The sequence below is a fragment of the Triplophysa rosa genome, linkage group LG14, assembly GCF_024868665.1.
Source record: "Triplophysa rosa linkage group LG14, Trosa_1v2, whole genome shotgun sequence".
NCBI classification, from domain to species: domain Eukaryota; kingdom Metazoa; phylum Chordata; class Actinopteri; order Cypriniformes; family Nemacheilidae; genus Triplophysa; species Triplophysa rosa.
In genome coordinates this window covers 4,513,439-4,531,643 of record NC_079903.1, presented here as the reverse complement: position 1 = coordinate 4,531,643, position 18,205 = coordinate 4,513,439, and the positions used below count along the sequence as shown (strand labels likewise).

Sequence of the window (18,205 nt, the reverse complement as noted above, 5' to 3'; positions counted from 1 at the left end):
GAGACAGCAGAGACGAGAGTGAGACAGCAGTGTGTACAGTGAGACAGCAGAGACGAGAGTGAGACAGCAGTGTGTACAGTGAGACAGCAGAGACGAGAGTGAGACAGCAGTGTGTACAGTGAGACAGCAGAGACGAGAGTGAGACAGCAGTGTGTACAGTGAGACAGCAGAGACGAGAGTGAGACAGCAGTGTGTACAGTGAGACAGCAGAGACGAGAGTGAGACAGCAGTGTGTACAGTGAGACAGCAGAGACAAGAGTGAGACAGCAGTGTGTACAGTGAGACAGCAGAGACGAGAGTGAGACAGCAGTGTGTACAGTGAGACAGCAGAGACGAGAGTGAGACAGCAGTGTGTACAGCGAGACAGCAGAGACGAGAGTGAGACAGCAGTGTGTACAGTGAGACAGCAGAGATGAGAGTGAGACAGCAGTGTGTAGAAAATGGTGACACAGCAGCCTGTAAAAGGAAGACAGTGATGAGAGTTAGACAACAGCAGTGTGTAGAGTAAGAGTAGATTAAGTGTAAGTATACGCAGAGACATGAATATGCAAATTAGCCCCGCCTCCACTCAGTAACACTCGGCAGTTCCAGACGCTGCTAAAACTGAAAGTGAAACTGAGAACTGACACAGCAGTGCAGAGATCATTTTAGCCCAAATCTATGCGCCATCTTTGCATATTTATGCTTCAAACTGCTGATCTACAGGGGTCAAATGAGTTGATGTGATTGGTTACAGATTTATGACATCGTTAATCGGAGCAGTTTCAAACTGCATTTTTAAACTGGCTTTGGTAAACTGCAGTTTTAAGGAGGAAATACATGGCAAAGGTTTAAAATCTTAAAGCATATAAAAAAACACCATAAACATATAAACAACATTAAAAACTTCATTTTGATCACTTTAAGTGTTATGCATACTATGAAAAACAGTATGCATGCAGTATGCAGTCTATAATGCAACTGCAGTAAGCAAACTAGACACAGCTAATGATAGAAATAAGTTTGTGACTTTTATAAACAAGCAGAAGAGAAGTAACGTGTGTGTATGTCCACAGATGGGGCTGTAAATGAAGGTGTCCTTGTGGATTTATTTTTGTGAAAAACAACCATATTCAGGAATGAAGCCAAACTTTCAGCACCTCAAGGACACACACACACACTTATCAGAGTGTCTTCATAACCTGTATGTGTGTGTGTGTGTGAATATCACAAATGTTTTGACAGCATCAATCTTGTAAAAAATCAATATGTAGGGTGATGAACAACACACCCGTGTGTGTTTGCAGTTGATATATATTCGCATGTGTGTGTGTAGACCATAAAGAACGCAGAAGTATGTGAGATCAGATATGTGCTGATACTTCTCTAAGTGATCTTCAGATCTGTCAGATGACAAAGTCTGACCAAAGACATTTGCAATTGTTTACAGTGGTTTAAAATTTGCGATTCTTCTACTGGTTCAACGATCATTGTTAATATTACTTAGTAAATCTATTCAGTTATTTACTATTTGCACAGTTAGTTTTGACATGCTCATTACACAGAAAAAGAAAGCGAGAGAGATGTCGAGAGAATAGTCAGTAACTTTTATTTAATCATATAAATACAAAGAAAGAGTCTGAATATAACTACAGCCTGACAACCGTTTAAAACTGACAAAAGCAACAACTAAATACAATATTGTGTAGCGATTTGATGTAAAGCTATGGTAATATCCGAGTTTGTGACGCTCAGTAACATCACATCGGGACGTGTGTTTTATTGCAGTTTGAGAAAGAGGGCAGCTCCGCTCTGAATCCACATGTCATGAGCTCCGGCACACGGCAGCTGTACATTTGTCACCACACGCAGTCGCTCAGAACTGCTGTAGACAGGCAGAGATATACACTCCTCTGGAGAATAACTGCCCACGGCGCTCTGAAACACACACACGCACACACTGTAAGCGCTCTGCAAAGATGTGATGTGTGATTTTGAGATAAATTTAACTGTAATTATGAGATATATGTATATATGAGAGAGAGAGTGTGTTACCTGTGGGATCCAGGCCATGTAACATGCAGGGACAGCAGACACACTGGGAGAGTCATGATGGCTTTCAGCCAGACGACTTCCATCAAAACTACAACCTTCCAACTGAAGACCACCAACCTGCAGACAGAGAGAGAGTGTGTTTTGGCATTAAAATATCTAATGGTCAAATGAGAGTAAGAGCTTCTCATAAGAAAGAAAAATCAAAGATGAGAAATCTCATTTTAGAAATCGATGTGATTAAACGGAGAGCAAATTGAAACTTGCTTAAGTCTCATCTGTGTCTCAGATGTTTCTCCTGAGAAAAAGATTCAGAGTTTCAGAAGAGATGTCAACAAGGTGTCAAACTGAGCTCAGGTTTGTCAAGTCTGCAATCAAAAGTCAATATTATTGAAGACCTTATTGACTATTTGACCTCTACAATCGACATTCTTGTACACTCCTCGTGTGTTTTAACAATTACACTCTCGTTTCATTCTCTTTTTATTTCTGTTAAACAATTTTAGGAGAAACATATAAGATACTTGAATGAAACACAACACTGAGAACTCCATCAGATCTTCTAAACAATGACACCAAAGGGCGGTTTGTACCTTGACCTGAAGTTTCGCTTCAGTGATTTGACCCCTCCATGATGTCACAAACTTGAGACTGTCCATAGAGCAACACATCAGCCTGAAACACACACACACACACAGAGTTAAATATTCAACCCTGTCGCTTGTTTTATCAGATGTGTTGAGCAGGTACGAGTGTGTGAAGCATGCCACGTGTGATGAGTTGATCATGTGTGTGCGTGCAGGAAGTTACCTGGCTGTTTCCTGTCTCAGAGCATTCAGGAAAGTGTCGGGGTGGAAGAGTTCAGACAGATCCAGCATTTCTGACAGCAGAGCTCCTCTCTCTGCCCTCTCGACCCAGCCCTGTGGACACACACACACACACACGATGATGATGAGTTCTGATGACAGAAGTGATTTTACTGTTGCTGTGGATTAACAATCGATCTCTGTTCACATCTGCTTCTGCTCTCCGGCAGTGGTTCTTAACAAACGTTCTTAACGTTTAACATGTTTCTCTTCTTTAATATTTAACACGACCCATTCAGCTGTCAGCAGAGATTCATGAACTGCAGCGAGTGTGTTAGAAAAGACAGACGTGACATGTGCAGTGCAGGATCAAAACCCGTCGCTCCGGAGAAAACGTCAATCTTTCCGTTCGCAGGCGTGTTACCTCGCACACTTATCAGTAACGCACAAAAGCAAAAACAATGCTTGTGAAGTTGATGGTCCAATCCTGAAATGTTGACACGAATCCCGAGACATGAACAGCACGCACACATTCTGACCAATGAGTGAATGGCTTTTAAAAACAAATCTGAAATGTTGCAAAGAGGAAAAATGTAACACTGTACCAATTTTGTTAAAACGTTTCAGATCTGAAGGAGCCAAACTCTTGGTTGTCTCCCGTCCAGAATGATTTGTTCAGGAAGCGTCAGAAGACGACCTGACAAACGGGTGCAGAAGAATGTGCTGCGCTCTTTCCTGTTTTGAATGAGAGCTTGAGTTTGTTGAAAGTGTTTATCTCAGGCCATGTGTTTCTGCAGGTGTGTTTCTCTGGCGATGAGTAATCCACAGGGATATACGAGCTTACACTTTACATGTCTTACATGTCTTATGTAAACAGCTGTACAAATGGAGATGGGGCTCATTGGAGCAGGTGCTGACCGATACGATTCAATAATCTGCAGAAATGAAGAATCTGTGTTTTCTCCACACTTGTTGAATTTCTAGCAAACAACATTTTCGCACTGAAGAATGATTTACTGTGCTGTTCGATACCATGCCACAGAGGCCACAGATGTATTGAACCTTTCACATTGTGTATCTGAATGTTCACACATCAGTGACCTGTTCTTTCACTCATTTACTGTGGTATTTTTATACTTCATCTCTGCGAGACATCGAGTTCTCTGAGAGACCAGATAAACACCATCATCATCTTCATCATGGTGTCAGCTGCAGAATCCCATTCTTCATGTGCGGCGTGTCTCTCTGCATGACTAAATAAAGTCAAACTGACTTGCATCAGTAACACAGAGGGATTGTACACACACGACAGGTGTTTCACAGTCTGCAGCGACACACACACACACACAATCCTTGCTTTGGCTTCTGTCCCAGGATCTGATTGGTTAAATGAAAGTAGTTGACCCCTTGTGTGAAACTCATGGAAAAATATCCAGGTCATATTTCACCCGAAATAAAAAAGATATTTTGCCGAAACAAAGAAACGTTTTGTGAAATGGTGTTTTAATGACAGTATTTTCTCATTACTGTAATGTGTCTGGTTTGGGTGTTTTACTTCTGGGCTTCAGTTTGTAATTATTCTCAATGGTGATTCTTATACTTTATTATTTTACATTCTTGTCACCGTGATAAAAAATATAAATTCTTGTTTATTTTATATGAGCTAAACATATTTGGGAAATGAGAAAAGATTTTGGTGAGACAACATGCAACTCAAATATGTACAAATACACGTGCACGCACACGCACGCACACATCTCACACACACACACACACACACACACACACGCACACATGTCTGGTTTACTATCTCCGTGGGGACAGTCCATAAGCGTAATGTTTTTTATACTGTACAAACTGTATATTTTATCCCCTACCCCTAACCCAACCCCTAAACCTAAAGATCGTAGAAAACTTTTTGCATTTTTAGATTTAAAAAAACATTGTTCTGTACAATTTAAAAGCTTTTATCAAAAATTGAGGTCACGAGTCCCCATGTGTTGATGTGCATTCAGGTTTAGAGGTTTAGGTCCCCACCGGGATATAAAAACATGTCCACACACACACACACACGCACGCACAGACGGACGCACGCACGCACACACACACACACACACACACACACACAAACACACACACATTACTGAGAAAAGATCTTGGTGAGACAAAATGCAACACAAATATGAAGAGTTTGGTTCCAAAATGAGATAACTAAAAAATATGTTTTTATTATGTTTCTATTGTGTTTATTAGCTGTATTTTTTTTTCTTATTATGGCTTAAATCAAAACAAAGCAACTGCAGTTTGATTGATATTAATTGGAATGCACAATAAAAAAACATGATTTTTGAACAAATCTCATTTTGGAACCAAACTCTTCCACGTGTACAAAAACACACACAAACACACACACACCAATTACAAAAAATACACGCACGTTGACTACTGGGATGCAAACTTTGAATAAACACACTTTACTAACACACAAATATTAAACACACACACTCAAACACACGCATGCGCACACACACACACACACACACACACACACACATTATGGTTTACACCGGATCAAACCTCAACATCTAAACAAACACACTAGAAGCACACAGTCACGATGTTACATGAAGAAAGTCATGTAAGCATGATTCAAGTAAACGATATTACACTTTCTCACGCACATACAGAGAGTTGTGTTTTTGTATATTATGTGTTCAGCTGTGTCTCCCATGTGATGCTGATGTTCACGTTGCTCATGAATTATTCACGAGACCGTATCTGATGCGTTTAATATTCACGCCACTTAACCTTCCCCCTTCCCTGAACTCAAGGTCAGTGTGTGTGTGCGTGTAATGAGCTTCACATTCTGCCTGTATCAGCAGATATCACATGCATGTACAGGTGTGTTGACATCACATGAAAAGGAGCTTAACAATGTTATTAAACATTGCAAATTCGATTCACAAATCACTCTTATTACAGTGAAAGACAAATAGAGATGAATCACCCACTGAACAGAGAAGATGACCTGAGAAACAATCTCATCTTATCCCACGAGTCACCTCTGATACTATGGAACACATTCCAGTGGCTTAATGGTCATGAACATGAAGGGGCTGTGGTGGTACAGACCATTTCACAAGAGCAGGTGTTTCCTGAACAAACACACTTCTGTATTCCAGGATCCTATACACACACATTCACACACGACTAAACAAACTCAAGAGCGGCTGGAACACTGTGATGAGGTCAAACACATTCCAGCACATCTAAACATCACTGAAACACATCTGCATCTGTGTGTGTGTGTGTTTACCTGAATGGCAAGTGCTCTGGACACGACAGCTCGCAAATACTGCATCGGGTCCTCAGGGCCTTCCCATTTATTCTGCCAACTTAACGGACACTGAGAAAGAGAGAGAGAGAGAATTTAGGAGCTTTAATAGTCATTTGAATGAATAAGTTCATTATCCACAGTGAACAAACTTATGTTTCCTAAACGTTCTCTCAAAGTTATCAACACATTTTCTCACAGAAACATTGAAAGAGCTTTGATCCACATTATGTTTCATTGCTAAATATAAAAACATTTCTTACGTTGTTAGTGTAGCATATCAATTATTCAGAAACACTGTCTTCGTAACCTAATGGGAATGTTAGCAAAACGTTCTAGGAGCAATATGATCCAAATTTCCATTGTTGTGAAAATCTGCAGTCCCTTTCTGTCGGTCTCTCGACGTTGTGTCGAACCAACAGATTGGGGTTCGCTCTTGAGAACCTATCAACTTCTGACTAGTTTAGAAAAGGCCAATGAAATTGGCGAATGAAATTTTCATGCCGGACTCCTCCCCGGATGTCCGGGTATATAAAGGAAGCCAGCGTGCTCATTCATTCACCGTTTGTTCTTCAGAGCCTTCACACTGATCGACTTTGAGACTTCAAACTCTACACCGAATTACTGCTGGAATCTTATGAATCTTTTCTCTAAAAGAGCAAATTTCTCCGGCGTGGCATGTCCCGCTGTTCTCATGGGTGCAACACACTCATCGAGGAGAGGGACGAACACGATGTCTGCTTCCAGTACGCTGGGGCAGACGTTGTGGATACGTCCTGCCCGCACTGCGGGCGGTTGACAATTCAGACGTTGCATCACGGGTGGCTGTGTTCCCACGGGACTCAGCCACCACCTCGTCTGCTCCCCATTTCGTGACGGCAGGACTACGGCCCTGCCGTCCGCTACGGCAAGCAGCAAGGGTGATATGAGGATTACTGTGAGTGTTAATCCGCCAGCCACCGGCTCACGGACCGTTCGCACCTCGTCTAGCTCGTCTGACCGTTCCCCAGGAGGTCTTGTTCCTCAACCACGTATTCGGAAACGGTGCGTGATAATGATGAGCTGTCCCTTGCAGCATCGGGGGGTGACGTACTGCCATCTGACTCCGGCCATTCCTCAGAGCTCCCTCCCTCGGGGGGTCGAGCCCAGGAAGAAGCAGACATCGAAATGTCAGCCATGCTTTCCTGGGCCGTTTGAGCGCGGCTCCAAGCCGCGTCTGCCCCCAGTGCCGTGTTTACCGGAAGTGCATGAGGAACTTAGTAAGACCTGGAACGCCCCCTTTCCGGCACGTTCACGTCAAACAAGTTCTGTCACCCTCTCTTCCCTCGAGGGTGAGGCAGCTAGAGGATACGTTGATGTCCCCAAGGTGGAGTGTGCCGCCACGGTGCACTTGTGCCCGCAGGCGGCGGCCACCTGGGGGGCTCGACCTAGACTCCCGTCCAAAGCATATGGGGTCTCGGCATCTCTGGTGTCGAGAGCTTACATTGCGGCGGACCAAGCTGCCTCCTCTCTCCACGCTATGGCTCCTGCAAGGCCAAGGCATTGAGAGAGCTCCACGAGGGTAAGACCGACCCAGCGCTTATGCAGGAACTCCGCGCCGCCACCGACCTCACTCTACGGGTGACCAAGGTGACCGTGCGGGCCCTGGGTCAGGCGATGTCCACACTTGTGGTCCATGAGAGACACCTCTGGCCGAACATTGCACAGATGAGTAACGCCGAGAAGGTCCGCTATCTCGACGCACCCATCTAGCAAGGGGGGGGGCTGTTTGGTGATACTGTCGAGCCGCAGTTCTCGACAGTAAAGAAGGAGACAGAGGATATCAAGCATATCCTCCCCTGCCGCGACTCGGCCGCCCTCGGCCATCGGCTCTGGCGCCCCCCACTCAGGCGGCCCCCCGGAAGAGACATCGAGGAGGAGACCATCGCCCCGTCAGCGGCAAAAGCAGCGGCCCTCATGGGAAGACACCGGGGAGATCGAGAATACCATCGGGCCCGACCCCAGCCATTCCACGCTGGGTGGTCGATGCGGGACGGTTCCTGACCCCAACGGCCCACTCTCTCTCTCTGGGTGTATATCACAGCCGCTCTCACACTCTACACGACGGTGTTCGGCAACTCGACATTGCGTCACGGCGAAACCCAATGTCGAGGATAATCAGTAGCCCTCAGCACTCTCAGTCGACAGTGTGCTGTGCTACATCATCGCCAGGCAGGTAAGTCAGCAGAGCCGATTTCCTCCCGGGGGCTTCCCCACGGCAAGGAATCCGCTCTGCCAGCCATCGAACCACCCCCTGGGAGGTCGATGAAGCAGATCGTACCCCTAGCCCCGGTCTCGGTCCCTGGGAGCCTGACTAGAGCCACCAAACTGTCACAGTGGCTACGGGATACGATCTGTCTCGGCTATGCGATACAACTTACCAGACGCCCGCTCAAGTTCAGGACATCCTCTAACCTCAGTCAGAGGCAAGGATGCTCCCGTGCTTCGGGCCAGGGTCACCACCCCTCTGGCAAGCAATCGTGCTTGTCCCTCTGGCCGAGATGTTCAACGGGTTCTGCAGCCTGTACTTCATTGTCCCCCCCCCAAAAAAGGGGGTTGCTAGATCTGCGTACCGCAGAAGCACATCCTGGCGTCTACCAGATGTCAAGATTGGTTCATGGCAATCGACCTGAAGGACACTTACTTTCATGTCTCGCTTTCGAGGGCGGGCATATCAGTACAGAGTCCTCCCTTTCGGTCTGTCCCTGTCCCCACGAGTCTTCACGAAGATCGTGGAAGCCGCCCTCACTCCCCTCGGGGAGAGAGATGTGTGGGTACTAACTATCTCGACGACTGGTTCGTCTGGGCACACTCGCGAGATCTGTTGTGTACACACAGGGACCTAGTGCTCCGGCACCTAGATCGGTTGGGACCACAGGTCAACCGAAAAAAGAGCAAGCTCTACCCTGTGCAGAGCATCCTCTTTCTCGGTATGGAACTCAACTCAAGAGCACGCTCAGTCAGTCAGTCAGCGGTCCCCCTGAAACTTTCAGAGGCTCCTGGGCACATGGCATCCTCGGTGGGGGTGGTCCCCCACGGGTCGATGCACATGCGACCGCTCCAACACTGGCTACAGAGACGGGTTCCCTGGAGAGCGTGGCACACCGGCAGCATGCGTATGGTCATCACGCCTTTCTGCCGACGCAACCTGACCCCCTGGTGTTCAATGACCTTCTTGCGGACAGGGTCCCCCTAGGGCAGGGGCAAGGCACGTCGTGGTGACGACGGATGCCTCCCTGCAGGGTTGGGGTGCCGTGTGCAATGGGCACGCAGTGTCGGGGCGGTGGACGGGCCCCCGCCTGCGTTGGCATATCAACTGCCTAGAGTTGTTGGCTGTGCTACTTGCACTGAAGAGGTGGCAACCTCTCGTGCAGGGCAAGCACGTGCTGGTCCAGTCAGGACAGCACAGCTGCCATGGCGCTATTAATCGTCAGGGTGGCATTCGCTCACGGCAGCTAACACGACTCGCCCGACGCCTCCTCTTCTGGAGTCAGCAGGTGATTAGCTCCCTGCGAGCCACACACATCCCAGGCGACCTGAACCAGACAGCCGACGCGCTCTCTCGTCAGTCGACGCCTCGCGGAGAGTGGCGACTCCATCCCCGCGCAGTCCAGCTCATATGGGAGCAGTTCGGCCAGGCGCAGGTGGACCTGTTGCTTCCCTGGACTCCTCCCATTTCCGCTTTTGTACTCCCTGACCGAGGGACCCCTCGGCATGGATACCCTAGTGCACAGCTGGCCGCAGGGTAAGCGGAAATACGCCTTCCCCCCAGTGGCCTCATTGCACTGGTCTTGTGCAAGGCCAGGGAAGAGGAGCATCAAGTGGTACTAGTTACGCCCTATTGGCCTAACCGGACTTAGTTCTCGGAGCTAAGGCTCTTGACAACAACTCCCCCCTGGCCGCTCCCCCTGGCGAAGGACCTGCTTTCCCAGGGGAAGGGGCACGTTACGGCATCCCAGGCAGACCGCTGGAACCTCCATGTCTGGACGGGACGAGGAGATCCTGAGTGGCCCACCCCCTGTGGTGGTTGGGACATCACTCAGGCTAGGGCCTCGGCCACTAGGCGGCTATACGCCCATAAGTGGCGCCTCTTCTCGTCCTGGTGCTCTTCTCGGAGAGAAGACCCGTGGAGTTGCTCGATCGGGAACGGGCTTTCCCTTCCTCAAGAGAGACTGGAGAGTAACCTCTCCCCCCTCCACACTGGGAGTGTATGTAGCTGCTACAGCCGCTCATCACGACCCAGTTGCTGAGAAGCCTCTGGGACAGCACTACCTGGTCATTAGGTTCCTAAGGGGCGCGAGAAGGCTACCGCCTTGTCTGCGCTCCGTACCCTCTTACGACCTAGGCGGCGGGCCTTAAGAGGCCCCCCCTACGAGCCCCTCAGAGCTGCCGGTCTTTCTCACCTCACGATAAAGACTAATAGAACCGATAACAGATAAAGGCTCTCCTGATGGCGCTCACCTCCAAGAGGGTAGGGGACCTACAAGCACCCTCCGTGTCCACAGATTGCCTAGAACTCGGGCCCGGTGATTCTCACGTTATCCTGAGACCCCGGCCCGGCTACGTGCCCAAAGTTCCCACCACTCCCCCTAGAGACCAGGTGGTGAACCTGCAGGCGCTCCCCACCGGGGAGGAAGACCCAACCCCATCCGTGTTGTGTCCAGTACGCGCACTGCGCCTCTACTTGGACCGCACGCAGAGCTTCAGAAGTTCTGAGCAGCTCTTTGTCTGTTTTGGAGATCAGCAGAAGGGGAGGGCTGTCTCCAAACAGAGGCTGGCGCACTGAATCGCACTGATCTCAAGATTGCCCCTGCCCGTTAGGAGTGAGGGCACACTCCTCATGGGCACTGGCTCAGGGCACCTCTCTGGCAGGCATCTGCAGAGCTGGGGGTTGGGCTACGCCCAACACCTTCGCGAGGTTCTAATACCTACGCGTGGAACCGGTGTCAGCCTGCGTCCTGCAGGGCAACATGTAGGACCGGCAGCCGGTAGGGCATACGCCTGCGAAAGCCCTTCACCCTTCCTCTAGGGGGATCAGCGGCTATTTACGCCTCCCTTCTTTCCCCACTGGGTAAAGAACAGGCATTCCATCCATCACTAGCACCTTCCTGGGGGCAGGCTGGGCAGAGCAGCCCTGCCCCCTTAGGCCGGGGAGTTGAGTTGAGTTATCTACCACATAGCTCTAACCGGACCTAGTGCTCCAGACGTGGTAACCCCCCCCCCCCGTGGGCGGTTCCGTCTGATGTATCCTCACGAATGGTTCCCACCTCGGCAACCCATGACCTCCCTAGGTGGTAAACCTCCACCTTGCGGTTAACTCCTTCAGTCCGCACGTTTTCCCATGAGTTCTCCCCTGATGGTGAGACCATGTGGTGTCTCCACTAATTCCTCCCTACGGCAGGTAGTGGTCTCTGCAGCGTTTTTCCCCCAGGGGGGGAATAATGCTTACCCAGTGGCCCGTACGGTGCCGGGCGGCTTCTCGCTGTTAGAGAATTAAGGCCTCCGCCCATGACGGCCGGTGGCAGGGGCTTTCCACCTTTTCGTAAAAGCTCTGGGACCCCCTACCTCTCCACTGGACAGTTACAATTTCGTGCTAGCGCTCACGTCTGACTCACCCAGGCCAGTCAGCATCGCTCACCGCTGTGACGTTTTCCATAGGAACCCCAATCTGTCGGTTCGACACAACGTCGAGAGACCGACAGAAAGGGAACGTCTTGGTTACGTATGTAACCTCAGTTCCCTGATGGAGGGAATGAGACGTTGTGTCCTTTATGCCACAACACTGGCCGCCCGCCGCAGCGGTCGAGGGATGCTCTCAGGCTCCTCAGACCAAACGGTGAATGAATGAGCATGCCGGCTTCCTTTTATACCCGGACATCCGGGGAGGAGTCCGGCATGCAAATTTCATTAGCCAATTTCATTAGCCTTTTCTAAACTAGTCAGAAGTTGATAGGTTCTCAAGAGCGAATCCCAATCTGTTGGTTCGACACAACGTCGAGAGACCGACAGAAAGGGACTGCAGATTTTCACAACAATGGAAATTTGTTTGTCCCTCCATCAGGGAACTGAGGTTACATACGTAACCAAGACGTTATTCTGATTTACATAAATATTTTAGTTTTATTGCACGCGGATACTGTAGATTTACTCTTTGCTTTGGTGTATTTTTGATATTATTTTATATAATCCTTTAACATTTTATAACATAACATTTTATTAACATTCCTTTAACATAACATTCTTTGTCATTTATTTTGTTGCCCCTCAAATCCACGTTCCTTGCGAGTACATTTCATTGTACCAAAGTTCACATGACAATAAACAAATGTCATCTTAAATGCATTGACAGTACTTTACCATTGCAGTTTTAAAAATCAATAACCGTAAAAAAGGAGTTCACATTTTGCGACATTCTGCAGGCCTTTATGGGTTTTTAAGAGCAAAATGAAATAAAAAAGATTACTTTTGATGTGCACATGGACTCCCTAAAGTGACACTAAAAGCATTTTTTAATGAGAATGTTGATGCTAAATTATAAACAAATGTAGGGCTGCAGCTATCGATTATTTTAGTAATCGAGTATTCTACTGATTTTCCATCGATTAATCGGGTATTCGGATAATAAGTACCTTTTCTTTATTAAAGAGCAATACTAAATATACAAGAGAAAATAAGACAGGTCTCTTAAAATGAACAACTAATTGGTTTCCTTTTTAGAAAAATTTACATTTGTTGCTGAAATTGCATACATTAATATCTGTGAAAACTAAACCCATTTAGTATATTACATTGCCATATTACATTCAAAATGCAATATAGGCCTAATACAAATGTATAAATAAGAAACATTAATAAAAATAGAAAGAATAATTTCAAAGGTAAACAACTAACTTCAGCTAATGCATGATGCATTTAGTTTATCTAAATTAGTTTTAGTTTCTTTTTCTACTATTAAATAGTAATATATTTGTCCACATAAAAATACCGAGTTAACCAGACTTTTATTTTGGCAGGTCGTCGGAAGACGCTTATTTTTTAGTGTGTTAGCTTCACTCAGTAAAATATTCTGAAATAAAATCTCAGAGCAACTTTGGAGGTGAAGTTCATGTGTTCATGTCCTCATAAAGCGCAGACGCAGACAAATTTATGAGCATCACGCGTGTAGCACGTTAAACTGTTTAGTTCATTCACTCAGACACGCAGAACAGACAGATGACGTGTAAATAACAGGATTCAGCGTCCACTAGTCCGCATCTAGTTTTATGGACTCAATGTAGCCGGAAAACAAGTTTTACTCGCAAAATAGACTAAAACTAAGTAAAATAGCAGTTCACCATTTCAATAAGCTCTCAGTTATTTATCAGCATGAGAAATACATGTGAGCATGTGAACAGACTAAAATGCATGTGTCTCACAGTGAATGCGTTAGACTTGAGAGCCCTGTAACATGAATAGAGTTTAGCGGGCTGTGCGTCAGTAATAACGGTCCGTGGGGAAACGCAGTGCTCCGTGTGTAGGCCTACTGTAGTTAAATGGATTAAACGAGGCTTCGAGGCAACAAAATTTGCCTCGATGATTTTTTGTATTCGAATAACTCGAGTTACTCGAGGAATCGTTTCAGCCCTAAACAAATGTAAAGAAATTGTTATGTCGTGACCTAACTTCCTGTTTTAAATAGAATAACGTTATGCTCCTCACAGCAGTTCATGTGTTTAAATGTCTTTTCCACCCTCTTGCTTACCTCCTGGTTTAAGAGTGCGGTGGCCAGTTTGTGAACGTCAGCCGTCAGGAGCGATGTGCCTCTGATGACCTTGCTGAGCGAAGCCAGCGATTGGTGGATGTTCTGGACCAATCGCACAGCGTTAAACTGCTCCAGCTGGACGAATGAGAGAATGGGAGACCCGACGCCCTCGCTGGGCGGAGTCACCTTCTGATGGATCAACGAGGAACCCTGAGACAACACAGGAAGCATCTTCAGACTTTAAAACAATGTAATGGTCAATCAGAACTCTCAACAACCTGATCAAAACAGCGGCACATTTCATCTAATAAACATCTAATAAAGCTTGGAAATGAGCCACTTAAAAACTAAAAACTACACCGGCCTGGAGACGCTTCAAGGTATACGGTTGGAGACACACTGGAGAACATTACAAACTAACATCACAAGTGCACCTCATGGAATGATATTACATAAGATGTTATGCTTGTACAGTGTGTTACCTGGTTGAGTAGTTTCCACAGGTTGAGCACAGGTGAGAAAGCGGTAGACCAGAGCTCCCTGTCGAATTTAGAACCGGCAGCTATCGGCCTGCTCAGAATCCTCAGCTGTGAGATCACCTGCTCACACACGTACAGGGACTTTTCATAGACGTAATGATATTTATACTGTGTAAACTCTCACCCTCACCCAACACATAAACCATTCTGCATTTTTACATTTTCAAATAAACCATTTATAATCCATTTGAATTGTAGGTTGACTATAGACCGTTTCATCGGACGCGTGCGCCTGACCCCGCAGTTAACTTCCAGTTTGTGTTTGGCTTGTGTCTAATAATATAACTATTTATATTTTATTTCATTTATGTTCATATTCATTTGTATTACTATTTTACTGTATAATAATTGTATTAAATAAACGATTTGTTGAATGGGTGCTGTAGTTCGGTCGCATTTAAACAAACCGTGTGGTACATTGACATCTAGCGGTCGAGCTTGGTATTGCAGTCTAAATTCAAAATATTGGAGAGACAAGTTTAGCCACGTAATGGTTCTTCTCGGTTTCTTTTGCTTGTTATCAGAAATAATCTACAGGCACTCTATTATTCGTGAATGTGTCCCGGAAGTTAACTGCAGCCCACGAACGCGCGCATGTGCAGTAACTTTTTGTTTATGTTGCCATTTTGAAGCCGTCTACAGACCATTTTGCAAGATGCAAACAACTCTAGTCCAGATGCACCTACTGTTTCAGTTTATTAACACTACACAAGTGTCAGAGCAAAACACAACTAACAGAACATTACCAACTGAATTAAAACCAACATTATAAGACTTAATGAACGTAAGATAAATATAAAAAGGAAGTGCTTCTGGATAAGTGTTTACATCTTGCAAAATGGTCACACACGCTTGAGCTGAAAGCTTTAGATCTACAGGCTCTCTGTGACTGTGCTAAACTGCATCAGAGGTGCGGGTGACACCCGTCTGATAAATTGGTCTCATTACAGGAGCTGAACTCACACACACACACACACACACACACACACACACACACACACACACACAGAGAGAGACTCTACAGCAACAGTGTGTGTGAGGGAGGCAAAGATCAGTCTAAACTTGACAGTGACAAATAAGAGCGCAGTGTAGCTGTGTATGTGTGTGTGTGTGGGAAGGGTAAACCCTACGGTATGGGGACAAAATGTCCCCACAAATATGGCAATATCCAAAATCCTTGTCCTTGTGGGGACATTTTTTTGTCCCCATGAGGAAACAAGCTTATAAATCATACAGAATTAACTTTTTTGAAAATCTAAAAGAGCAGACAGTTGTGTGTGATTGTTAGGGTTAGGGGGTGGGTTAGGGGTAGGGAATATGATATACAGTTTGTACAGTATAAAAACCATTGCGTCTATGGAATGTCCCCATAAAACATGGAAACCACACACGTGTGTGTGTGCGCGTGTTTGTGTGTGATGGTGATCTGAATGGGGGTGATTGTCCGTTTCATTCACTAAACAGCGGGACATTCACGCTCTGGCATTCATATTTGAACAAACAGTGTTTGTGTTACAGGCGTGATTGACCCTCAATCATGCTGCTTTTTAAGGAGAGATGATGTTATGTTACTTCCCTACACTGAATCACACTGAGGACGGGATCTGAACTGAGCAGAACATCACAGAGACTCGCAGGTACCACCCAGAACACCACAGCAATGCCACAATCACCCTCCATGTGTGTGTGTGTGTGTGTGTGTGTGTGTGTTCATGTTTGTATATCCCAGTGGGGACCTAAACCTGAACGCACACAATATCACTGTGGGGACCAAAATTGAGGTCCCCATGGGCACAAAAGCTTATAAATTGTACCGAACAATATTTTTTTTAAATCTAAAAATGCAAAAAGTGTTCTATGATCTTTAGGTTTAGGGGTTGGGTTAGGGGATAAAATATACAGTTATACAGTACAGTATACAACTCATTACGCCTATGGACTGTCCCCACGGAGATAGTAAACCAGACAAGCGTGTGTGTGTGTGTGTTTTGCGTGCGTTTGTGTGTGTGTGTGCAACAGTCTGTCAGCAACACAAAGAACACACAAACTCACACACACCTTTGATGCAGAGGAATGTCCTGCTCAGCACAATGACTCGAAACACCCCTGACCCCTTATGACCTTAGTACAAACAGACACACACACACACTAGACACATACACACCTGTGAACTGATGATTCTCTGTGCTGATCTCTCTATGTTAGCAGGAAGGCCAAAGAAACTGGGTTTGTCATCCTCAGGAAGACTGTCCACCAGTACACGGTAATCCTATACACACACACACACACACACACACACACACACACACACACACACACACACACACACACACACACACACACACACACACACACACACACACAGCAGGATGACAACAGAGAAGCCACATAACAACTCTCAGACATCTACACACAAGTTAATTATTACTTTACTTTAGTATTAGGGATGTAACAATATCAAAATCTCACTGTACTATAATACCTCGGTATAAATTCCACAGTATGATATTTATTGCAATATTTAAAGTGACAAATGATGGCTTGGAAACGTGCCGTAAACTTTTCTTTATCCTCTAATCATAACTGTTGCTTAGAGGTATAAGTTATAGTATGAGATGGGTCAAATGTCCTAAAAATCCCTTTTTAAAAATCGAATAATTGCACCATACGGGCCTTGACAAAGGTAATATCTATTGTTTTTTTCTAACATTCTCTATAGGTGTGTCCCAAATCGCACACTTGTGCACTATTCTACGCCATTTTGTAGTATTAATAGTGTGAGTATTGCGTTCACATTTAAAATCCGCAAAAAAGAAGTGCACTTTAAGTACCCGGAAGATACACTTTTTCAACCGAAAATATTAAGTGTGGAACTGTGGACACGTCACGCACTCAACGGTCGCAGTTTCGAAACAGATGAAAACTACATTAATTGTACAATGTTCAAGTTGATTTTTATTCACACGCATTGTGGCGTGCGATTGACGTCATTTGCGCTCATCTGGCAAACCGATATACTTCCGGTTAGTATAAAACTGTTTAGTACTCCATTTGGGACGATACTACCCTTCTAAACTTCATACACTACATGGTTGAGTGCATAGTGCATAGTTTAAGTGCATAGTATGTCATTTGGGACACAGCTTACTGTATGTTAGGCCCGGAAGACCTATCGTTTCATGCAGTCATGTGACCATGATAATATTGAGACAATTTTACTATTGCGATAAAACGATAACGATAACATTGTTATTACATCCCTAGGTTTTATACATTTAAAAACCAATGAAGAAAAATGTCATGAACTCTTCTGCAGCACCAGGGATTGTGGGTAATATTAGTATGCACCTTATACAGTGTAAATCTGAATTGGCTGTGTGTGTGTGTGTGTGTGTGTGTGTGTGTGTGTGTGTGCGCGTGTTCATGTTTGTATATCCCGGTGGGGACCTAAACCTGAATACACACCAACACATGGGGACTCGTGTCACCGTGGGGACCACAACTGAGGTCCCCACGGGCAAAAAAGCTAATAAATTGTACAGAACAATATTTTTTACAAATCTAAAAATGCAAAAAGTGTTCTATGATCTTTAGGTTTAGGGATAGGGTTAGAATATACAGTTTGTACAGTATAAAAAACATTACGCCTATGGACTGTCCCCACGGAGATAGTCAACCAAAGCGTGTGTGTGTGTGTGCGTGTGTGTTTGTGCGT

At 45.7% G+C, this 18,205-nt stretch overlaps 1 protein-coding gene across 6 annotated transcripts in view; it reads right to left on the bottom strand.

The window, feature by feature from the left end:
* Nucleotides 1-1,571: 1,571 nt before the first annotated feature.
* LOC130564623 (cytoplasmic dynein 2 heavy chain 1) overlaps nt 1,572-18,205 on the bottom strand; it is an 81,466-nt gene continuing 64,832 nt past the window's right edge. For all 6 annotated transcript variants that reach the window (XM_057350873.1, XM_057350877.1, XM_057350879.1 and 3 more), the window contains 8 exons: nt 16,655-16,759; nt 14,434-14,550; nt 13,952-14,161; nt 6,154-6,243; nt 2,842-2,951; nt 2,625-2,706; nt 2,035-2,151; nt 1,572-1,917 (listed from right to left, as the gene is read on the bottom strand). In XM_057350873.1, coding sequence (XP_057206856.1) covers nt 1,759-1,917; nt 2,035-2,151; nt 2,625-2,706; nt 2,842-2,951; nt 6,154-6,243; nt 13,952-14,161; nt 14,434-14,550; nt 16,655-16,759 — 990 coding nt within the window. In that variant the 3' untranslated portion in view covers nt 1,572-1,758. The remainder of the gene's footprint in view (nt 1,918-2,034; nt 2,152-2,624; nt 2,707-2,841; nt 2,952-6,153; nt 6,244-13,951; nt 14,162-14,433; nt 14,551-16,654; nt 16,760-18,205) is intronic.